Source organism: Etheostoma spectabile, chromosome 20 (assembly GCF_008692095.1).
Source record: "Etheostoma spectabile isolate EspeVRDwgs_2016 chromosome 20, UIUC_Espe_1.0, whole genome shotgun sequence".
Taxonomy (NCBI): Eukaryota; Metazoa; Chordata; class Actinopteri; order Perciformes; family Percidae; genus Etheostoma; species Etheostoma spectabile.
Window position 1 is genome coordinate 6,847,620 of NC_045752.1, and position 24,413 is coordinate 6,872,032.

Genomic DNA, 24,413 nt, shown 5'->3' on the forward strand with positions numbered 1-24,413 from the left:
TTTTATTGCTGTACTACATACTGTTACCACTGAGCCTCTTTCCATCTGTGCCAAGTCCCTCCAGTCAGCTCAACCCCAACAGTAGGGACTTGGTCTGGTCTTGGCCCAAGGGTTCCTCCCCTGCCATCCCTCCCCTCCACATCTCCATCTGCCCATCTCTCTTCATCTCCAGCTCTGTGGCTCTCCTGGGGGACAGACAGGTGGTTCTTACCCTAAAGAAACAGTACCCCTGCAGTGAGCAACCTGCCTAAGCCTGGCCACCTTCCCTAGTCTTGTCTTCCTGTTTAATTTCCTGGCCCTACGAAACACAGACTTCTTCAACCAATCACAGTCTGTAGAGACTTTTTATTTTTATTTGTGATATGTTGCTGAGGAAGACAGAAAACATTTTTTTTTAAAAATCAATATTAGGTGTGATCAGATGAGGCTGCATGCCATTTAAATAAATGCATCATCATCAGATAACTTCAGCAGTTTAAAGCATCACACAGTTGGTTGGGAAGTGACTTGCAAGGCATACCTACAATATGCTCATTAGTTGTGAAGTTTGTTTCAGAATTTTTATTTTAAGCTTAGATTAAGTTAAACTTTAGTCTGTTTGCCAATTTTAGCTTAGTTTTTTTTTCCAGAAAGTTTTAGTTTTTATATATTTAGTTTTAGTTTGTTAGGGCCAGAAGTTAGGTCTTAGAAGTATGTAGCTACATATACAATTACTACTTAACCATCACACATTGTTATTTCTTACCAACTTCAAGCCTAAATGTCAGGCTAGAATGAGGAAGACTGGTGCCAAGTCACTTATGGTTGTTGGTAGCTCTGTGTCCGTAGGTTCGGAAACTTGTCATCTGTTGTCCTGAACAAAACCTTAGCTTTATTACGCCACAATTAGCACTTTCTCTCTTAGACTCTCTTGAGTTCTTCCTTCCCTTAGTCCTCCTTGAAGCATCATTCCGTTTCTTATCCATCTTTTATTCCCTCCCTCTAAGGGGAATCAGTCCTGTATCTTCTCTTGTCTTATTCATTTTGATTTTTAAATCAGCCAAGATCCCCAGTGAAAGTGCGTTCTATGTACACAGGCCCTCTGCAGCACTTACAAAATTGCCTTGCCCACTTGTACTGTCCTTTTTTAATTTCAGTTCACCAACATACATATGCACTTCAGTCCCTATCCGCAAAGGTCCCTAACATCATTGTAAAATATCCTGCTTTCTCATCCACCTGGTTGTGTTTGCTCCTCCAGGTTTTTTTTAAGTGTCCTAATACAGTGCGCAGAAAGAGGAGGCGGGTAACGAGGCAGGCTGAGAAGACCAGGCAGTTTTAATCTGCCCTGGTCCTCCAGTGGCAAGTAAAGGGACCTTGCACGCCCCTGGCCAATCTCTCTGCCACTCTTTGAAGGTCTCCCTAATCCCCTTACAGAGAGGCAAGGAAATGCAGATGTGTGTGGATGTCTTGCTTGTCGATCGATTGTTTAGGAGCTGCGGTTAAGACTATGCATCATAAAAGGTCGGATGCTGATTGAGACTTGTTTGCACCGTCTCTCTGCCACTCTCTTTGCCTTAGTCTCTCACGTGCTTTATGCATTGTCTACCCATAGTAGTTTTGAACTTCCCCTGGGGCATTACCAGGGCCAAGCTTTAACATCTAAAAACGCATGCACACACACGCGCACACACACACACACACACACACATACACACACATACACACACTTTCATCTCTGCCTCTCTAGCGACCGTGTCCCAGTGTTTAGGCAGGAAAATAGGATTGTGTAGAGCTCAGCGTTTAGAGAGCCCAAAGGCCGCCCGTTAAATTCAGCTCCCACAGTCTAAGTATGCCTCACTTTGCCAGCCGTCGCTCAAGTCATTTCAAACTCCATTCTCTGTCCCACCAGCCAACTCTGGACTGATGGCTTTCTTTGCCTCCATTGCGTCTCAAGTATAGAAGCTTGTTTGTTTTTTTGTCTCACTTTGGTTCATTTGGTTTGTTTATCGCCGTCCCCTTATTTTCTCTTTGACACTGTTATTGTTTGTTAGCGGGGATGTTTCCCATGATGGAACTTGGGTTGTTTTCAGTTTGGCACAGTAAAACTAAAAAACATTTCTCTTTTTTGTTCAGAAAGCTCTGTTGAAATTTCAATGTTTTTTTTCTTGGCAGGGAAGGCACGCAACATCTGTTACTCTATCATACAAAGAAAATAGAATACATTTACAGCAGTTCATTGTAGAGAACCGACTGGGCCTTCAAGCTTAGTCAGTGATCCAAATCATCAAAAGCATCATAGTGAAAGTTTGTCTCTAGTGTCTTTTTGGTAATGTGACATATTTAATTGTAGATAAGATTCCGTTTTATGTGAATAAACTGGACTCCCGGGTCTGTCCCTTTCCTGTTGCAGTAATTAAATGAAGTATGGATATGTTTTTGTCAGGTTTCATAGTGCAAGATAAGCTAAGGACACAAAATGAAGGTCTCTCAAAAGTAAAAAAAAAAAAAATTGTTCAGGGTCTGACTGCATATGTCATGTCCAGGTAGATCTATCCGAAAGGATGAATCCACATCTTGCAGGAGGTACTTGGATCCCTGTCCTAGGAGTCAGGATCTATGAATGATGCAAATCCCTTAGCAGTATTTAAAGCTCCCAAATCATCCCTGGCCAAATCCTTTCAAGATATTCCCTGCTCGATTGGATGGCATTAAAGGATCGCAGCAACAGCACAATACACCGTCTGGCAGCCTGGTGGAATGAGGGATAAAGGAAGGGGAAGAGAGGGAAAGAGAAAAAGAATAGAAGTGTATGAATAATGTAGAGACTTGGGGATGCAAATTGGGAATATAGGCTGGGAGGACAGGAATTGTTAATGATAGGCAGGAAACAGATGATGAGAGAAGGTGGACAGGAGAAATGGACAGCTGTTTGTTGGGCTCTACAACATGGTGGGACTAAATGATCCTTTCTGCTCTTAGTCTGTAACATCATCTGTTTGTCAAAGCCGGTGCAGGCCAGCGAGCTTTAATAATATATTTAAATCTTGTTGTTAAATCTGTATGTTTTTCTAGGTTATTTAAATGAAGTTTAATCTGCTCTTAATGCTGTTATGTTACATGGAATACCAGCCCAGTTTCTGAGGATAAACAAGATCACTCCAAATGTCAGCACAACTTTCCCCCTTGTACTATTGGAAAAGCTTTTGATGGAAAAGAAAAACAGTTTTTTATTATTTCCATGCTAGAGAGTGAAGTGAGCTGGTGGAACATTTTTGGTCCTCTTTCACTCCTCCTTTCTCTCAGTTGCACTGAGTCTATGTATATGTGTGTCAGTTGATATTGATGGGACTAGACCTGGGGCCCGCTTCAGGAAGGAGGTTTAACAAAATTTACCCTAAGATGGGAAACTTTTGAGTTGGTTCAATCAACTTGGAGTAGGTTGACTCGTGTGTACCACCACTATAAAAAGGAAGCATGAATGGAGCCATGATACTACGATTCACCATGGTAACAACCACAAACAAACTGGTTGGCGGAAATACTCATGCACAAGTACTGCGAGTTTGATCGTATATTTCGTTAAAAAGTCACACAGCGGCTACTTAAAAAGAGAGAATTTGCGTGGGAGAAAATTGCTGTTAAAGTAAATGCGTAAGTACCAATATAGTGTATTAATTTCATATTTAATCATAAGTATAAAATTACTGGTGAAATGGAATTGAACCTATAGGTTAATCTATTTCATTTAGGTGCAATCCTGGAGGTGAAAAAGTCCTACGCCTACTCATCCCATTCTGAGGCTTCAGCACCATCATTAACAGAATTATACATCATAATCTGTTATTTCAAAGTCTTTACATCATTCTTGTGTCCAGGGAACACTACAAAAATGTTAAATAAATGTTTTAGAAAGTCGCATTCTTCTGAAAGTGGCTTTACTAATATGTAATATGCCTATCACAGTTAATAAACCAACACTGTGTTTTTATGAGTGCTGTGTCAGAGGAAGGGGACTGAGAGAATCTCGAGGTTTCTTGAAGAAAACCTGCTCCCAACCAGGCTAGGTTCACAGGCTCAGTTACCATAGTAACTAAAACTGAGGTTAAGTTTCCTCTCTTTCTGAAACGGGCTGGAGTTACCCCTCTCTCTCAAATTTGATTAACTTCCCTTTCTGAAACAGAAAATCCAGAGTTTCCCTCATCTCAGGGTTAACAAACTCTGTTTTCACTAAACCTGCTTTCTGAAACGGACCCCAGGGAACCAAGACTGCCAACTTCAGTTCTTTCAGCACAATAAAAGGCTATTATAAGCCCCATAGATCCATGGGGCCAATGACAGGGCCCCGTCTACCACCCATACTTTGCATGTTATGGATAACCCCAGAGAAGCTGTGGGAGTAAAGTAGACTCTACCAATTAAGTTACTACTTTTCTGCAACATATTGTTGTTGCTGCACTCTGAGCACCCACCAACGTGACATCAGACATAACACTTAAACTCTGAGGCCTTTGCACTTAAAAGCTTTATGTTGCATAATGTGAAGTATTAACACAAGAGTTATTCCTGACTTTGTAAGTCACCACTATCAACTGTTCCTCAGTAAGTTGTGTGATTGACAGTAATGGGGCGGAGCAGCCGTGATGAGTTTGTAGTAATCTGACTGGAGTCAGGTTCACTTCTATGCTAATGAGCTAGTGTGTTGGTGGTTTAGCATGACTAATGGCGCACGTCGCTAACTGAGCTGTCTGGGAGTGAGAAGGGGAGCAGAGGAGGAAATAAAGAGGCTTTGCTGGAGTGTTGTGAAGGTGTAAGACAGTCAGAGAGGAGAGTTGCATTAGATTGCGTTGTTAGTCTTTGGGGAAAAGGAAAATACAGTTGAGGCCTGATCCCCTTGGCAGATATGCTCACAAAAGCCGAGGGGAAAGGCGGAGGAGAAAAATTGCCTTTGAAAGTGCAGCAGTGAATTTGAGAACATGCAGCACTTAACTCCAGCACACTCTTTAAAGGTGCTTTTCACCAAAGAAAAGGAAAAAGGTTAACATATGTGTTTGTGTTGCATTGTTTTCTACCCCCCTTTTGTTGCTTGATAAATGGTCTTAGTATTGAAAACTGAGAAGATTGTCTTTGTATTATTGTATATATAGTTTTTACTTGTTAGTATTTGATTGGTGCATGGCTTTCCAGGAGTAAGATGTGCGTGTGGCATATAATGTATGTGAGTATGAGTTATTGTTTGATTTATAGTCTTGTCAATGAAAACATGGAAATCAGGTTTGCTGCACATGTTTTCATTCATTACCACTATCCAAATTCCAAGTTTGCTTTAGTTGACTTGAATTGATAAAAATTCTTGTCTCTCATTTATTTAGTGTGGAGCTGATTTGAAGCTTGCTACAAGTACTAATTCCTTCTTCTGTAACCCTATACTTCTGGAGAGTGTAGAATTGTTGATAAGTCGTCTTGGCAGCGTGGCGAGAGTAATCATTTTCCTCCAGATGTTTGAGTTTGGGAAGGAACCAAAAGGGAGGTGAGAGAGGGAGGGGAACGGGAGAAAAACCAGCTGCCACCACTGCTAGTTCCACCCCTCTACATGAAGTCATCTACTCCTCCCTCCCCGAGGCTCGCAATACTACCTCTTCCACGCCACAGAATTTTTTCTCATTCTTAGTTCTACACATTCTGCCTCCCTGTACCCCAGGAGGCGGCCAGGGCAGGCTGTGTTTACTGCTTAGGTAATTGGAGTAGTAGAGAGAGCCTGTGTGTGTGTGTGTGTGTGTGTGTGTGTGTGTGTGTGTGTGTGTGTGTGTGTTTTGGTGTTGTGTGTGTTGTGTGGTGTGTGTGTGTGTGTGTGTGTGTGTGTGTGTGTGTGTGTGTGTGTGTGTGTGTGTGTGTGTGTGTGTGGTGTGGTGTGGTGTTGTGGTGTGTGTGTGTGTGTGTGTGTGTGTGTGTGTGTGTGTGTGCGCACTAGCTTGTTTGTTATGACTGGCAGTGAGGCCAGGGAGGGAAAGCAGGCCTGAGCCACTGTCAGCCCACAAGGGAACAGACAAATTGGTTTTCACTATGCTGTCTGTCTTTTCTTTTCACATATTCTCTAGCTATCCCTTTCTTCTTCCTGTATATCTCTCCACCAACTCAAAGACAATCATTCATTTCTCTTGTACTTGCACTGCAGTGCTATTTCTTCTCCTGGTACTCCTTTGTTCCTCCTCTCTTTCTATCTCGCTCTCTGCTCATCATTTCATCTCTCCAAGCTGAGCTGTTAGCTGAGCTGCATAGACGATGAATCTTGCCAGATATGAGCAAAAACTCCCCCTCAGTTGCAGCCATAAACATGAGTAAATTCATCCAACCTAATCCAGTGGGTGAGATATAGAGGAAAGGGGCTAGACTTGGGCTGCTTGGGAGAGCGAGGGCGCAGCCCTATAAACACGGTCAGCCGCTCATCTGTTGCTTATTGTCGTCCACATGTGCATACAGTATATGTCATTGACTTGAGCTCTATTGACTGTCAGTTTTGTCATCAACATATGAACAAAAGCTTTGATTAGGAGAGATGCACAAAAGAGGTCACCATGACAGTGATTTAGCATGCATCTAGTGACCTCATGGCAGGCCTGTAAGGTAGTGGCAGTGGGACACGGCTCATCGCACTCCCGTCTTCATTTTCTCTCCCTCCTGCTTCTCTTCCCTCCTTTCTTCATCCCTCTGTCTTGCTCCTCCCTGATAGCTTTTACCGCTCTGCTGATTTCACAAATAGGCATCATTGATTGAATCTGATTCTTGTGGATAGAGCAGCTTCATTGAGTGGCTTTTTCGCTGATGGACAGCAGTGTGTGTGTGTGTGTGTGTGTGTGTGTGTGTGTGTGTGTGTGTGTGTTTGTTACACACATGCATGTGTGCATGTTAGGGATGATAAAGGAAAACTTCCTTATCCATCTCAATGAAGCAGCTATACTTCTGGGAATTTCAGCAACCAAATTATTATAGACACACACACACGCAGCATGCTTACAGACGGTCCTTGTGAGGGTTCTGTCTAAGTGAATGTTTTATTATGGATTGTGCATGCTGACTGAGGAGTCTGTTAATTGTGGCAGCCCCTTGAGCTAGACAACATTAAAGTGTTAACTGCTCTCCCTGGCGCTTTTCATCAAACTTTCATCTAAGCTATGCCTCTGTGGTGGCAAGCTGGCCCAGTCCACCCAAGGCTACACGATTTAGGTTGGTCCAATCCAACTGTGTTACCACCATTATCTTTTGGTTTTTCCTGATCTCACGGCTCCTGTCTGCATCAACTTTGAATCTGCCTTCTTGCTGTTGTGTAGATAAAACCAAGGTGCTAACACTGGCAACAATTCCCAAACATCCATCAAATACCACAGAGAACAAAAACTGAGAAACATAAAGAAATGGTGCAGTAGGGAATTGATGAGGGAAAATTAGCTTGCTTCACATGTGAAACAGAAATGATCTGTCTGAGTTTGGGGCTTAAACTAACAAACTGTGTTAGTGAGAAGATGGAGCTATATCATCCGCACTCTACTGGGGATACACGCATTTCACACACAGCAGGGCACACCTCATCCTAGCAGCAGCATCTGTGCTCTTCCCCTCTCGCTGCCCTCTATTTTGTGTCTCTCTCTCTTCTCAACAGGCAATGTGCCACCTTTGCAGAGTTGGATGGATGGCGGCACCCTCTTGCCCCCTACCCATTTAACCCCCACAACCCTGCAGATCTATCATCACACAACACACACAAGCAGCCCTAACACTCGTATCCCAGCATGCAATTGTCCTGACCTGCAGGCTGCTGCCGAGCTATCCCCATTGTACTCTTTCTCATACATATACAATTATGTGAAAGAACAACCCATATCAAAGAATCCCCTAAATGTTCTCATTATTTTGTCTGAATTTGAAAATAGTTACTCTTGCCATTTGAATTATTGTTGGGAGACAACAGGCCTGTGTGGCAAAAGGAAAAGCTAGCTCGCAAAGAATGGTTCCACCAGAGTGGATAGTGTTTATACAGCTCTCCATAATGTGACAATAAAAGGCAAAGACTAATATATGATTTCTTGTTGAGTTAAGCTATGAAAGCAAAACACATTTAGCCCCCTTTGTGATTTGCATTTGGGGAAATTATCTTATTTTGTCTAGTCTTTTTCGCTTTCCTTCCCTCATTTCACATTTTTGTCTAGGAAATCAGCTTGGCCAACTTCCAAAGAACCACTGAGAGTTTTTGGGAGACGCACACACAAAAAACTTCTGTTTTAATTTGTAGGCATCAATAGAGTATAGAAGTCTTTTTATTGAACTAAGTTGTAGAGGTCAAGATCTAAGATTGAATTTGTGACGTTAATAACTGAAGTTAAGCACAGAGAAAAGGAAATAACTGGGAGATTTGAAATTGGATTCAATAATGTTTGCCCTCGTTTAGGTGTGATAGGCAGCTATTTCTAAGGTTTGTCCAGTCCTGTGTACAGTTGTTTACATAGAAATCCTAGCATTTAATTAGTTGTGATTTTTGGCTCTCTATTGAGTAGGGTTTACTTGCTAACCATTGACGCAGGCCATGTTCATTTAGCCTAGTCTGGTCATTGTTGACACTGCATGTCAAGTGGCTTTCACTTCGCCTCCAAGGCTGTGAAGAACAAAATGGGGCTTGGCAACTATTTAAGAGCTACTTGGGTATTTTAAAAAAGCGTTAAAATTACAATTTTCATAACTCATTAATATATTAATTGGGATAACTAGGGCTAGTTTAAGGTTTAATAAAGTACTCTCTGGTGTATGTTGACCTGAATGTCGCATCGCTAGTGTTTGCATTACTAGCCTTTTGCCTTTAGCCTTTCTTTGCAGGGGAAAATGGAAACTGCTTGAGGAAAAAAAATTGTTTCATTTTTTTGTTTGAAGACTTCCCCATTAAAAGAAAAGAGAGTATAGTGGAGGGAGAGAAATCAGTAGAGAGAAGTTCCTTGCTTCATTAATTGGCAGCTCTGAGGTACACTAAACATCATACACACACACACACGTACACGCACACACACACACACACACACAGCTGAATACTGTGACTGCTCTGAAGCCACTGCCTTATATTTAGTCAAGAGAGACTAGCCTCTGTCACTTTTTCTCTTGCTTAACCTCGCTCTTTCTCTTCCTCTCTCTGTGGCCGTGTTGAAGAGGAGTCTCATGGGAGGGCTTAACTCTGTAAGCCCTCATTCTTTTTTCTTTCTTTCTCCCCTTTCACATCTTTCTTTCCTCATCGTCCTCTGAATAGAGCAGCATACTGTTGTTAAACTTTGTCCAGGAGATTCACTCTGTGCAGAGATAGAATAGTGAGACGGAGGAGGTTCTGCATAGCCTTCCTGCTTTCATTACTATCCCCACTAATGGGTGGCTCGTCCTTACTCCTAATGCGCCAATGCAGAGTGTATGTTCATGCAGCATGAGTCACCTTTCTTTGTATTTGTGAGTTGAAATGATGAAAAACATCCCAATCTTAACTTTTCTTCAGCGGCAAAATGCATGAAATCAAAAGTTCACAAACAAACATCAGTTTCACATGCCTGTCTTTACACCCTTCCGTTTTGAAAAGTAATTCACATAAGGCCCTGCTTAAATGATGATGTACAACCTGGAAAATCATGGGGTTTTGTGTTGTCATGGTTATTGAGTGTTTGGTAGCTGAAGGGGAAATTGAGTTTGGGGGTGGAGGTGGGGTGGAGCAGAAAGTAAAGGGGGAGGAATAGATGGGTGTGAGTGGGAGGAGGGGTGCTGTCTTAATTGCTTTCCGTGAATAATTTCAGTCGCCTAATTTGGCGATAATGACAGTGGCTGCGGCTTTTGTATTTATTTATCCAAACATTAATTGACAGGACTGACATTAGCCAGGGCGGTTATTGCACATTTGATTGTGCACAAGGGAGCAAAGAAAATTACAGTAATTATCATTCTGATATGGATTATGAATATGCATTCCCACACTTAATGTGGCTGTCAGCATTTTAGTAACAACAAGGCACTCTGCCATGACAACGGCACTTTAGCTTACCTCGATCTCTGTTTCAATAAACCCAATCCAATCGGCGATTGTGGTGAACAGATGACATGTATTGTCTGAATGATTTAACTGCTTCACTGTAGCTTCTTGGGCATGTAGTTAGTTGAAATGGTCGTCATGTGGATTGTTTCAATTGGCCTATAATGGGGCCTCAGCTTGTGAAATGATTTAAAATAAGTGCGTGGTGTGTTATTATGAATGAACATTAAAGGTTCTGTTTTTCACAGGCGGAGGGAGAAGACAATTTGAAGAAGATGCAGCTGATGGAGCTAGCGATCCTCAATGGGACATACAGAGACAACAACATCAAAGCACGTAAGTGAGCCTCCGTGTATACGCAAATATACTGTATATCAGCAATTTATGCAATCCAATCTATTTTGCACCATAAACAAAAACACTTTAATATGTATTGACCATGCTTAATTATATTATATTTTCTGTATTTCTCATTAACTAATACTGTTTACATCCATTAAATTAGAGTGAAGTCAGACCTGCTGTGTACATACATCATGTTACCTTTGACCACTAGCAGACCTCTCTCTCAAGCTCTCCAAACTATTTATGTTTACCTACCCAACCATGAGTAGGACAACTTCCATTCTGTTCTACTCCGTATTTCTTTCATCTTTATCCATTGCTCAAACAATCCTTCCCCCTGCAGTCCAAATTCCATTGCTCTGTATCACTTGCTTTTTGGGGACTCTTAACCTTAAATACATTGCTGAATTCTACCTGCTCAACTCTGCATGTTAGTCACTAGCTCACACATCTACAGTGTTTGCGCTTGAATCACCAAATGCCATTTCTAAATGCATAATCACATCTATGATTTGGGTATTAATAAATTATATAAATCCTGAAAATGTACATGTGCGATTTAAACATCATAATATGAGTTCTTCTGTATACTTGGGCTCAAGTTTAAGAAATTAAACTTAAAGTACTTAGTGTCCTTTGACTTATTTAAAGGTCACATGGCATGACACTTCATGAGGATTTTTAATGTTAATATGAGTTCCTCCAGCCTGCCTTTGGCCCCCCCAGTGGCTAGAAATAACAATAGGTGTAAACAGAGCCCTGGGTATCCTGATCTGCCTTTGAAAAAATTAAAGCTCAGATGTGCCGATCTCGAATCTTGCTCCTTATGGGGTCATAAGCGGCAAGGTTACCTCCCCTTTCTCTGCTTTGCCCGCCCAGAGAATTTGGCCCACGCATGAGAGAGCGACATCATGGCTTTTCAAACGCGCACCCCCACCTCATGCACTGGTGTCTTAGTGGCTGTATGGCTGTAATTCTGCACCAAGGCTGAATTTTGGGAAAGAGACTTCAGATATGGTATTAGGGGACCACTAAGGTCTATATAAAAACATCCATAGAGCACCATGTCATGGAACCCTTTAACATCTGCTTACATGTTAGCTGTGGTTAACAGAACCAACAACTAACCATAGCACTCAATTAAATTGATCGGCCTTTTGGGAAGCTTTTGTGGTACAGTTTACGGGAAGTGCTGATGCAACCACTTGAAAAGTGATTTTTGTCTGTTAATTTTTATGTTATCCAAGTTAAATGGACTGCTGACTATGTGGGGGATCAACATTGTTTTAAGTTGCTAACAAATTAGATATAGTAGGTTCTGTTGTTCTCAGTGATGTTCATATCCAGGCCATAATTCCTGATCAGTCTTTTGTGAAACCTGCTCTTCATTGAGTGATTCTCCTCTACATATAGTCAACAGCTCCATTTCTGTTGGCATGTGTGTTGTTTACCTCGCCTATGCCATTTCCAGTAGATGAATGTATAGCTTATCTGGTGATTTGTAAGCTTGACGGCAACATTTTGTGCTTTCTGTGTTTTGGTGTAAGGGGTAATTTTTATTTTGTATGGCTTTTTTTTTTTACTTTTCCTTTGCAACAGATTGTGGTTTTTGTGGTTCACCACCATGATCATTGCATGTACTAATTTTCCCTTTTGCCCCCTTCCTCTTCCCTCTCTACCTGCCACTTCCTGTTACCTCTTCTTTATCCTCTTTTGTATTTCACCTTTCACTGTTCATCTGTGATTATGATCAACCACACTACACTTTTATCTCTTGTCCTCTTTCTTTCTTTCTACTCCTCTCTTTCGCTCTCTTGCTTATGGCAGCCACCCTTGCATTCTCTCTTGCAGCGGCAGCCGCAAACGCTCAGGGCCAACGTCTCATAGCGGCCCCCACAGGTCAGGTGTTGCCTCCCCAGGCACTCCGGCCCCAAACACCATCTGGGGCCCCCATCATGAACCTCATCCGGCCCACTCAGATGGCTGCCATGCTGCCCAACGGCACCCCCACCCTGGTGCCTCCCACACCGGATGGCGGGCTTATCTACACCACCCCTTACGATTACCCTTACGCCCTGGCACCCACCTCCCTGCTGGAGTACCCCATCGAGCACAGTGGGGTTCTAGGTAAGAGATTCTGGGGAAGCATGGGTCCAGCAGGTACAGCGGCCAACTTTAGCCAGTATGGACAGGAGGGCAACTTGTTTTACCATGGAGCTGGGGTTCTGGATGCAGCTGCCATGAGCCACAGTCAGGACTTGTTGAAAGGTAAATATGTTGTGTCCACCTGAGGATCAAAAACAGACAAAACTCACAGAGTGGATGTGCTGGTGAAACTCTTGGTAATGGGATGACCGGCTGTGTGGCTCTTATGGACATTGTATTTAAAAGGCAAAAGGGGACAAAAAATAGCTAGTGAGGGCTAGGCTCTTGGAAAGTTCGCTTTATAATTTAGACTAAGGTTACTTCCACTGTTTTAGTTTCGCTCTCACCAAACAATTATGCTCTCAGGTTTACATAGCCTCTTTTCTGCAAGGTTCATATAGGAGAACTCGCCTCAGTGTGAAATGAGGCACGCCGACAGAAACACACTCACATACACGCAGCCTGCTCTCTAACCCTTTCATGCCCTGGCCTGCAGGCATATTCAGTCTGGCGGCAGATCCCCTCGGATTTCTACAGCTTTTGAAATCATTTCTCTGTGCTGTTCTCTGCAGGCAGGCCTTGATGCCTGTAGATAGTCCCTCTCTCACTCCCACTGGGGATGTTCATTAAATTCCTCCAGTCTTCCCTTTTTTTTTTTTTTTTTTACATTCCTTCCCCTCTCCCCATTGTCTTAGCCTTACCCCTCTTGAACTTGAGCTCTGTTCTAATATCTGACGCTCCTCTTAGTTTCTGTGTCAGGAGTACAGTTCAATGTGAGGGTCTATATATTATATTCTCTCAATGGTGCTTTAAGCTCAACACATTTGCTACCAGAGAGATAACTGAATAGCTATTGATGAAATAGGGTCTGATATGAACACCATATGTTGTATTGAGGCTGTAGTTAACAAAAGCAAAGTTGTTTCTATGTTAAGACTGAAGAGGTCTTTGTCGGTTGCTTTCCAACAATAATTTGACACAGTACTCCTCTAATTTTGTCCGTGGCATCATCTGGCAGCAGCAGACACAAGCTTGATTTTAGCTGACCTGTGTATTTGACGTGCCTCTGGTAGCCGTGTGTAGAACAGACAGGGGCAGCTGACTGGCTTTTCTCTCTATAACTTGCAGGGTTACACAAGCTTAGTGCATTTTATTTACTCACACTATCGATTGGTGCCCTCAGCAACACAGGGCCCTGTGGAACACACTCACTCTCATACTCTCTCACACACACGCACACACACAGACGCGCACACACACACACACATACACTTGGTTTCGTATCCTGCGCTACTGTATCTTGCCACCAATGTCTCCTCTGAGAATAAAGAAATATCAGGCCATCTGCTTCTTAATAGTAGTGTAGGTGGCTGCATAGCCTTCAGCCAAAAACTTGCGCGTAACGTGACAGTGCCAGAACAAAATCCTTCTTGAATTTTATAACTTATTCCCTGTGTCCCCTTTCCCTCTGAGAGGGCTTGATTTATTATTCTTAATCCCTGCATGTGTCACATTTTTGTAGTACTTGAACATACAATGACACGCAAACAGTTTGCTCCTGTTAAGCACTGTAAGAAAAAAAGTTGGAAACATATAAGAGGGAAAATACCTCTGCAGCCAGTGAACAGAATGACCTGAAGAGAAATGGTGAAAGAGAAAAGAGAAAGGGGAGAGGCAGGTGGTGTCTGGCACTATTCAATTACGATCAGAACTGTATTGAATTTCCCCACCTTTCAAAATAAAGAGACAAATTTCTCTATCCCCCTCTGCATCCTAGAGGAAGAATCACATTATTTTTCCAGACAGCCCAGAAGCCTGTACCCTTTGCCTGCCCCCTTTTCAAAGAGTCCTCTATGTAACTCTCTGAGCACTGTGGAATTTTACTAAGTTATGCATTTTTAAATACCAAGTAAAACTCCAAAAAGGCATATTATGTTTTTCTACTGCATTTTTCTACACATATAAAAGCTCTGTTTGGTGTGGGGGTGTGTGTGTGTGTGGGTGTGGGGGTGTGTGTGGGTGTGTGTATATATATATATATATATATATATATATATATATATATATATATATATATATATATATATATATATATATATATATATATATATATACTATAAACTGTTATGTTGCTATTCTGTGTATTGTTGTATTATCCAAGCATTATAATGATAATGGTTAAAAATGTGAATGTTATTACTGTAAAAAAAATGACTGTTTTTTTCTCCTGCTCAAAGTGAATGGTTTCTAACCTTGTGGAACTGTTGCAATCTAGGTGCAATGGCTACTAAAGTGAGACGGCATGACACGCGGGTCCATCCTTACCAAAGGATTGTGACCGCTGACAGAGGTCAGTTTAGTCTCTTAGCTACACTCTGCTATTGATTGATGACTTTCAATGACTATTATGCCTCTTATCCCTTGATGCCTTCGTTGGGAATTTGTATATCTTCTGTATTGTATTTTTGTTTTCCTTTACCCCCGCCGCCTTTCCTACCCCATACATCCACACACCAGATAAATGGTTAATTGTGGTATGCACATTTTGTTTACATTTAGTACTTAACATATACAGTATTATGTAGATGTTGTATATGTCAAAGCTCAGGCAAAAGTGATCAAAGCAGCTTTTGGTTTACGCAGCTGCGAAGCCAGGACAGGAAGTACTTTGCAGGCAGTGTTAAAGGAGTATAATGACATTCCTCTGATGTGAGATTGGAGCCTAAAATGGGGCAGGCTTGTTCCCATACATGATTTATCTCCATGGCTCATAAGGAGCAAAGAAAAAGGAGAAGCATTTCTATACTGTTTTTGAGAGACCTGATAGGCAGAAGACAAGTAGCCATGCTGCTACCACGCACCATTTCACCTTGAAATTTAAATTTATTTTGCATTTTATTTTTCTATAAAATGACATAAGCTGAGGTAGCTTGCTTTCTCTCCAATGTATTGCAACAAGATTGAAAAAAGAAAGAAGCTAAAACACATTTTAAACATTCAGTTGTACATGAGGTACTGTCAATTTATATTCGAGCATTTTATATCAAATGTATTTATGGTTCTTGTGTATATTTATATTATAAAAATATACTGCTAAATAAAAAGAGAATCGGAAAACATCGATTCATCTATTCATTGCACATTTAACACTAGTCACAGTTATCCCTCACATAACATTAGTGAGTCTCCTTACCACTAATCACACTGTTTGTAACTTGCACTCCAACTTGAAAGACACTAAAACACTAGATTTTTGTTGTTCTTATTGTGTTTGTCTGTTTGACCTCTCTTTGCTTCTGTTTTAATTTTTGGGGGCAATGTGCACTTAAATTAAACCGCCAAGCTACCTGTTTCAGGGTGGGGGCTTAGTAGTTGGGATCATGATGTGACCGCGTCATGATTATAATGAGATTAGCTGGGTTCATCTCATATTGGCAAGGGAATTAGGAGCAGGGGGCAACATAAGAGATTGCATTCATTTTATTGTTAAAATGATGTCATTCCAGTCTCTTCTTGCTGACACTAATATCCTTTCTATCTTTTTTTTCTGTTTGTTTTGTTTTTGTTTCTAACCACCTAGCCGCCACCGGCAACTAACACATGACCTTCTGACCTCTGAACTCTTCACCCAATGACGAGCCGCCCCAAGCCTGCCTGCTGATCAGTTAACTGGTAATTGCCTTTTGCTAGCCTCTCGGACGCAAGTGAGAGAGAGAGTGAGAGAGAGGGAGGCGCCTGCCCATACAGTTACCTTAACACGTTCTGACAAAAAAAATAGAAACCAACGCAGAATCTTCACAGACACACAACAAAACCCAACAAAGTTGTGTAATATTCATTTTTTCCCTCTGTTCATTGAGTTAAATTCCCATTCTTTCTCTTTCTTTTTCTTCATGAATCATATACTGGGTGGATGTGTTTGTGGTATTACTCATAAGTCTGCACTGAATTATATAGCAATAAAGACCCCCACCCCAACCTCCTTTTAATCGCTCTAATTTGGTGACCTCACTTGTGTGAATCAAAGTTCAATATCTATTTGACGCAAACCATTTGGTTTCAGATTAATGACATCATCCTCCTTTCTCCAAAAAAAGCCTTTTCCTGCCCCACCCTGTTCCAACACCCACTTATTGGGAGAGAAAAAGAAATAGAAGGAAAGAGAACATACTCCCACATTAACTTGTTTAATTTCTGTCATTTTCACATATAGTGCAGTTGTTGAGCTCTAAAATGTAACTATGAGCTGACACATTCTGGGTGTGCCCCTCCAAACTGCTTTCTGTCCCGTTTTTAAAAAGCATGGCTGAAATGATTGCAAAAAAAGCTTTTTATGATTTATGTCTTTTTTTTTTTTGCTTTACTTTTGAGTCATTTTCTCCACTTGATTTTGGTTTCTCCGTTATTCATGTTTGACTAATTAGCTTTGCTTAAATTGACTAGCCAAAATAAGGCAGATGGTTATCTCTGGAAAACAAAACAAAACGCAATCTGATGTTTGAAAACAGGATGCAGAAACTAAGAAATGATGAAGGGCAAGATGGAAAGGTCACTATTTGGGCTGATGGGTCTTTGTGTGTGTGTGTGTTTCTTTTTTAATTAATACTACAATGAAAGTAGGGTGTGCTGAGGCTTCTGGGACATTGGAACAGTGCTTATTAGCTGCTGTTCATTGCTATGCCCCTATCCACACTACATCCATTATACAGTGCCTGATGTATTTAGAAAAATATATCAATGAGTTAGCTGAGCTGTGATTGAAAAGACAAAAAAAAAGTATTAAGTGTGCATATTTAGCCAAAGGGTTTTCCAATGAATTATATATCTGCAATTATGCATCTGTTTCACAGAGGGCGCTCTCATGATTTTAGAGTTTGGAAGGGTGTGAATTTGTGGTGCCTGCCTTTAGCTGGAACAGACAGCCAGTCAGTTAGATGAGTTTTGACCCATTAATGCTCTACTTGCAGGCAATAAACACTAAAGTCAACAAGCTACTCAATTACAGTTCATTGCTAGGGGGAAGGGCACTTTGAAGTGTACAACTTGTGCATACATGCTTTTGTCATGAGGCTTCTATCTTGAGTTGTTTCATCAGCTACGTTGCCAAACGAGTGTTTATTTCTTTTCTTTTTTTCTTTCTTTTTTCTTTTCTTTGTTTGGCCAATTTTTTAAGTGTCTTTTTATTTTTTTAACCCGTCATCAGTTACGACATCAGGTGGACATACTCTGAGCCTTCCTGCTAATAATGTAATTTTAGTTTTGATTATTTTGGTGATTAAGCATTTATTTTGAGCACATGACGAACCCTCCAAAAGCGCATCCACAATGTGTCACACCTCCCTGTGATCGTAGTCTCGCTCCTGAGCCCACACTTTTTTTGGTTCAACTCTCTCAAGAAAAAATAGGATGTGAAAGCCATGCCTGCCTGTTCAAATTGCTTTATACATACGTCTTATATATAAATATATATAAATATATAAAAATGTAGATATCTGTCATTGCATATACAAATACAGAAGAGAACAAAAATAGATAATTTTACAGGGTGCTGGAGAAGAGAAAAAAATTACAAAAATCTATTTTTGGCAATTTTAGCTTTTGATACTTTACTTGCAGTTACAAAATCTGAATAAAATAAAAAGTTTAAAACAGTATGGGGGAAATCAGAAAAAACTGAGTGGGTGAGGACAAAGTGCTGTTATCTTGGATATGATTGGAAAGGAAGACAAAGACCAAAACAGTCATAACTCTTAAACGTTAGCGAGGATCAGAGCAACAGAGTTTTAAAAGGATCAAATCAAAGTGCCTTATCAACAGTGGTTTCTGTTTTTTGAGTATTCCAGTTGTGTTCAATAATATCCAGCACCCACCAAGATGGCGCAGAGAGGAATTGCTAGTGTTACACGCTCTGAATAGTCGAGCAGGGTAGCTCCCACCGTATCGTGGTGTTACCGAAGTTATTCTATGCAAAAAGAATAGCAGTCGTTTTGACCAGCTAAAATATGTGCCATGGTTTTGTCTTCCTGACTTTTTTTTTCTTTCCTTTACTTGATGGCCCTTTACTCTGCTGTATGTGCAGGTTTTGTTCTCTTTTTATTTAGATTTTAATGACATGAAATATTGTCTTGATTTTTGGTGACTGTGATTAACTTCCTAGAACAAATCGAACTGCCAATAGCAATGCAGTAGTCTGCCAGAACATGTTTTGATCATGAGCTGAGAAAAATACATAACATTCAAGGGAATGGCTAGGGAATGGGGGGGAATCGTCCCTGCTGGCATTAAGTCCATTTGTTTCAACAGCTGCAAACTGAAGGCATCCAGTCCATGTCTCTCGATGTCAATTTGACAACAGTCTATCAGTACAATAACAAGGTTTATAATGGACTAATGAAATGCTGGATAATGAAACAAACAATTCTGTTTCACAGCCAAATAGTTTTCAGTTATTGAAACAACTGACAGTTTTATTGCTGGAAGGTGAATTAAACACATAAAATTGAGGAATTCGTAGATCCCAATAGTACCCTTGGCAGTTTGTTTTTCTATTCATAGCTCTTTCATCATGCTGTTACACCGAAAGGTCAATGAATTTTTCTTTTTCAGTGTTATTATTTTAAATTGAAATGCAATATTAAAGTGGAGCAAGTGATGGCTATTCAGCATATGACAGTATTAAGAAAATTCCCTCTGCAATGTTACAACTTGCTGTGTCATTGTGAAAGGCTGGATAAGTCCATCAGGTGAAAGGTTAACTCTATACCTACCGTATTCTCTCTGGCCTGCCTACTACATGTATAATAATGTAATTAACAGCCATTGTTACAGGTTTATAATGTATTTTTCTAATCTCATTTTATATGTATAATAATCATGTTTCTGAGTGCTTTTTTTATGAGACCCACTGCAACTTTGTTTCCCCCTAAACAGCCCCTCTCTTCCTCCCCCCACCCTTTCTCTTTTACATCTTGAAAACTGTCTCTTGTGGGGAGTGTTGCCTTTTCCCTGTTATATTTGGTTTTGTTTTCTTTCCAATTCCCAGCTTGTTTAACTCATTAGCTACTTTATTAGTTTTCTTGTCATAAGTATTTTTACATGCTTGCATTTAGTTTTCATGGTGTATGCTGTTATTTTTCTTATTAACCTCTTGGCATTTATTTTAATAAAACATTCTTAGTAAGAATTTTACTAACTTGCTGATATTTTGTCTTGTGTTTTTAACCAGTTTCATGAATGTATTATCTTGGTCTGGTTCACGGACTAACACAATTAAAACTGGTGTCTGGCCACCACTTACACTGACTGATTGATACGCACACTACACACACACACACACACACACACACACACACACACACACACACACACACACACTAGTCACTGTGCACAACTCTCTACAAACACTCAACAAGCACACTCAACCTAACTGGAAACTGCACGAGTTGATAAGCGTCCCTCACTCCCGCTCACACACTCTCACCGCTGTGCTGGAGAAATCTGCTGACACTCTTCATACTTGCACTCCCCGCTCAGTTCCAACACCGCTGCTGTGTCTCGTCGTCTCTGTTTGAGACAACTCTCTTGTTAATCGTCCTGTCCTTCTGTGTCACTGACCCCGTGAGACGGCAGGAAGTGTCACAATGTCTTTGGGGGAGGGGTGGGTGTAAGCTGCATGTTATTTGAGGCCACTGGTTAAAGCTCACTCAGACTAAAAGTGTGATTTTTCTGTACACATTTTGCACCAGTGCCCTCTTTCTCTAACAATTAGTTATAATCTGTGCAAAATACTGCATATTAGTCATCTCAACGGGATACATTTTACTGTGAATTATGTAGAGAGCAGGACATCTCATGAGCACACATAGATGTGAGTTTTTTACAACAGACACATAGATGACTGTTATGTGATAGTCTAAAGTACTCCCAAATCTTTTTTTTTTTTTTTTTTTTTTTTCCTCCATTGCCTCCCTGGCTTGTTATGCCTGGATAGCAGCGTTATAGTTATCGCCAGCTGTTCTCTGTTTGGTGAACACTTTTCCCCATTCAGCTTATTGATATAATGGCTAATACTGGGCCGTTTGGGAGCATCCATAATGCTTAGACACACACCAGTACACCATGCCAATATGAAGTACTTTTGGGATCAAAACAAACCTTACTGTTCCTTCCAGTGTAAACCGCTGATATGGCTTTCAGCTAGCTGGTATTTATTGTTCTCTTCTGAAACGCTGCCAGTATGTGTTGTTCACTTTACTACTGTGTCAGTGCACTCGTCCATGGGTTCATTCAGCCCTTTTCTCTCTATTCAGCTTTTTTCCTCCTCCACTAATTCAAGGTATTGACACTGACACACAAGCAAAAGATTAACTTCATTAATCCTGATTATTACTTTAACTCACTGAGTGATGCCTCCAGATTTTAATTCTTTTTTTAATCTGCTCAACAAAACAACTTGGCCTTAACTGTTGCGATTCTTGTCATGTTTAAGCAAGCAAAGAACAAGGATTAAAATTGTCTAACAACAAACTTAACATTTTTCTTTTCTGAAATTAACATTTTTGTGTCTTTGATTTGAAAAGGTTTTTTTGCCTATAACACCTGCTTAAACACCAGCAAGTAGAGACAAAGAATTAACTTTGAATTACTGCCCAGCCTAAAATGTTTTTCACCTTTATCCATGTAGTGTTGTCAGCCATGCGTTTTCTTATTTATAATGTAGATTTGGCCTTCAGTGTTTTTGACTGACTTCTCTGTGCCATATTCAATTTAAGCTAATACCCGTCCATTGGCAGTCAATTTATTTATGCCTTTTATATGTCAGATTTTCAGGCTCGCCTCAACCACCAAACTGATAAAAACTACAATAAGTGGGGAGTTTTTTCCAGAGCACAAATGCATTACAAACACTGCCTAAAATATTGCATCTGTGAGTAAAAAAAGTGCCTTTTTTCCTGCGATTGGAAAATTATATATTTTTGTACTTTATCATTCAAATGCCAATTTTCTGTCTTTGTTTATCTCACCAAAAGCTTTTTTGTTGAGCACAAAAAACTAAATTCTCAGGCTTTTCATTTATTTTTTTCAGCAAAATGCACATGCTCTTTAAAATATAAACTGGGAAAAAAGCAGACATTTCCCACCATTAAACTTTGGCTTAATGGATCCTGTTTTGAATTTGATTAACTGAGATCTTCTTTTTGTTATTGGACAACAGTGTGCATTAAGCGCCTGTTTGCATACTGCTGCCCTCTCTGGCCCAGTTCTCAGTGCCTTTTCAAATCTGTCGCAGGGCATTCAGTGCATTTATCTACTAACTACCTTTTCACCTGTCAATCTTTTATTTTTCTTATGTTCTGTTTAACAAACATTCCTCCAATGAGTTAAACGGCAGGTAAACCAATCAGTATTGGTCTCAGCGATGAAGCACTCAGGTGGTTAAAGGGCAAATGCTACCAAAATACAGAATGAGAATTTTTTTTTTTTTAGCCCCACTGGATTTTTGTGTTTTTCTTTATTTTTTTGACTGTGATAAGTATGCATAAAAGTATTTTTTTTTCTTCCTAAAATTATACTAGTATGGTATATACTGTAAGTTCCTCATCCGTATAGTGGTGCACTAAAATCTGTGAGATTTTCTCTTTTTTTGTGGAGTTGTAAGTTTTTATGTGAAGTAGCCTTTATTTTGTTTTGTGTTACCTTGTTTTTATAGAGGGTTAGACTGAGAATTCTGAATAGGGTGTAAAACATGTAATGCCAGTTTTTGTTGCTCACACCAAAAAAAAGGAAAACAAATGTCATGTGTGCAATAAAGAACCATAATTACAAGCTTCCCTCTGACTGCTCTACCTGGACTGGTCCTTTGCTTTTTCGCTCATGCTTCTTTATCGGTGACATCATCGCTTTGGATTGGCTGGGATTTGGCGTTTAAAGGTAGGTGTGCCGCATTTCCACAAAATAAAAGTTCAACTCTGGAAAAATAGCTCTCGCCTAAGCCTTAAAAAGTGAGATCAAGCCCTCTCTTGGATTTTAGTGTGATGGTGGTAAAATGTTGACCTTCTGCGAGGGTCACACAGCAAAAGCTTTCTGTCTGGAGATGGTATTTAGCGGTCAAATGCATTCGTTCTGTGCTTTAAACGTACTTTGAACATCTGGGCTGAGGAACAACTGGCACATACATCCTCTGTATTTCTTTTCACATGTTTTTTTACCCCTCCAGCGATCATGCATGAGAAATGACATGTAGTGTGACAATCGGTTAAAGGTTCATACCTCTACTGCAAACTGAGCGCTGACACTATTTATGGATAGATCTATTTTTAATAAAGGCTGATGCTCCACAGTTATGTCTGGCGTCTCACTGCTGCACACTGAACTCACTGCAGAGGTTAACCTCTCTCAAAGCTGCACATCATACTGAATGAGCTGCAGTGTTTCAATGTTCACGAAGTCTATAAACAGCAATACAACAGTCACTAAATGGCATACATCAGACAGAACTTTTCTTATAGAAAGACCTCCAACACTGAGATTATCATAAAATGTATTTAAAATCCAATGTGTCATGCCTTAATTTTAGACCGTTCTCCATTTAACCTGATATTTGTGTTTGGAACAGCCCGCACAATTTTACTGGTGTTATTCTTCCTGACTTTTCCTGATTAGTATGAGAATTGCCTATAAACAAAATGATAACATTACTTCTGTTTCAGAGACTGGCTGCATAACATTAAAATATATGAAAATATACATGCTCTATATCTGCAATTGGTGATTATGCTTTGTGCAGCACTAGTTCTCCCAAATAAACCTATTTGGATTTCTGTCATTGGGGCTTTAATAGCAGTTTGTCAAGTAAGAGATCCTACAGGGAGTTTGACCTCTCTGGGGTCTGTTTGTGAATTACTTTTTGGGAAATAAACTAAATATAAAGTTGTTCTTGCCAGGTCAATTTAACATGTAAAACCGAAAACGCATTTCCGTATTTGAGAAAACTGTATTTTTAGGATACTGCTATCCTAAACATATTATCATATGTCTTTGAGAAAACAGTGAGGGACAAAATACATTTCTTGCATACATACTGTAGTTTGGTGGTAGTAATGGATCAGTACCCAAATGATTTCCTGTCAAATAGGAAAATGTTGCACCCAATGGGTATACATGAGAATCAACTGCTGTCGTCTAAACTCTCTCTGTTATTTTGAGACTTAAAACAGAAGCATAAACCTGTTACCAGAAGTACTAAATATATGTATACTTATAGCTTAATCTGATTTCGGCACATGATGCCAACTGGTATGGCATTATGGCATATCTATACTCATCAATCAGCTCATAGTAATCACAGATGAAAAATCTAAACAAAGACATCCCTCCATCTTTCTTCTCTTATTTTACAGTGTCAATATGAGATTTTTGCCGCAGGCTACCGCGCATCCTTGCAGATATTTACCCTAATTATCAAACATATGTCAACTCTGGGTTACGGGGGAGTCAGGTGCATGTAAATATAGCTGCAGAAGCAACAGAATCCTAAAACCTGCAATGAAACCAATGGCAACCTGCCGCTTTAGTGGGTAATTATTACTTTCTACCCTGTCAAACTGATGAGTCAGTGCTGCACCATCTTCCCATTGGCACCGGAGTACAACTCCTATGGGCTTCCTGATAAATTACGGCCTGTGAGAAGGTGAAGTAAGCCAGCTGTTGTCACCTGTGAAAGTGAACCGGTGCACATGTACAGTTAGATGTATTCACAGTTGTATTCCTACTTCCTTATTTGATGCAGTTATAATAACAAAGGCCTTTGTAGTGGACATCTCATTACGGCTCAAGCTGGCAACTCTGCAGGAAATAATCCAAAACCACAGGGACACATCTTTCCCTCTCTTTCTCT

At 40.3% G+C, this 24,413-nt stretch overlaps 1 protein-coding gene and 1 long non-coding RNA gene across 5 annotated transcripts in view; one reads left to right on the plus strand and one right to left on the minus strand.

The window, feature by feature from the left end:
• Positions 1-19,017, plus strand: part of qkia (QKI, KH domain containing, RNA binding a) — an 86,842-nt gene extending 67,825 nt beyond the window's left edge. The window contains exons 5-8 of one of the 4 annotated variants that reach the window (XM_032501071.1): positions 10,276-10,363; positions 12,200-12,640; positions 14,793-14,867; positions 16,098-19,017. In XM_032501071.1, the coding sequence (XP_032356962.1) occupies positions 10,276-10,363; positions 12,200-12,640; positions 14,793-14,867; positions 16,098-16,114 (621 nt within the window). In that variant the 3' untranslated portion in view covers positions 16,115-19,017. Of the gene's footprint in view, positions 1-10,275; positions 10,364-12,199; positions 12,641-14,792; positions 15,473-16,097 lie in introns of those variants that run through there. The other 3 variants (XM_032501073.1, XM_032501072.1, XM_032501070.1) reach the window with 3 other exon arrangements.
• A 645-nt stretch (positions 19,018-19,662) lies between these two features.
• Positions 19,663-20,013, minus strand: LOC116670506 (uncharacterized). The gene is made up of 2 exons (XR_004327043.1): positions 19,880-20,013; positions 19,663-19,819 (listed from the first exon to the last, which is right to left on the minus strand). It is a non-coding gene; the product is annotated as an uncharacterized LOC116670506 (long non-coding RNA).
• Between the last annotated feature and the right edge of the window lie 4,400 nt (positions 20,014-24,413).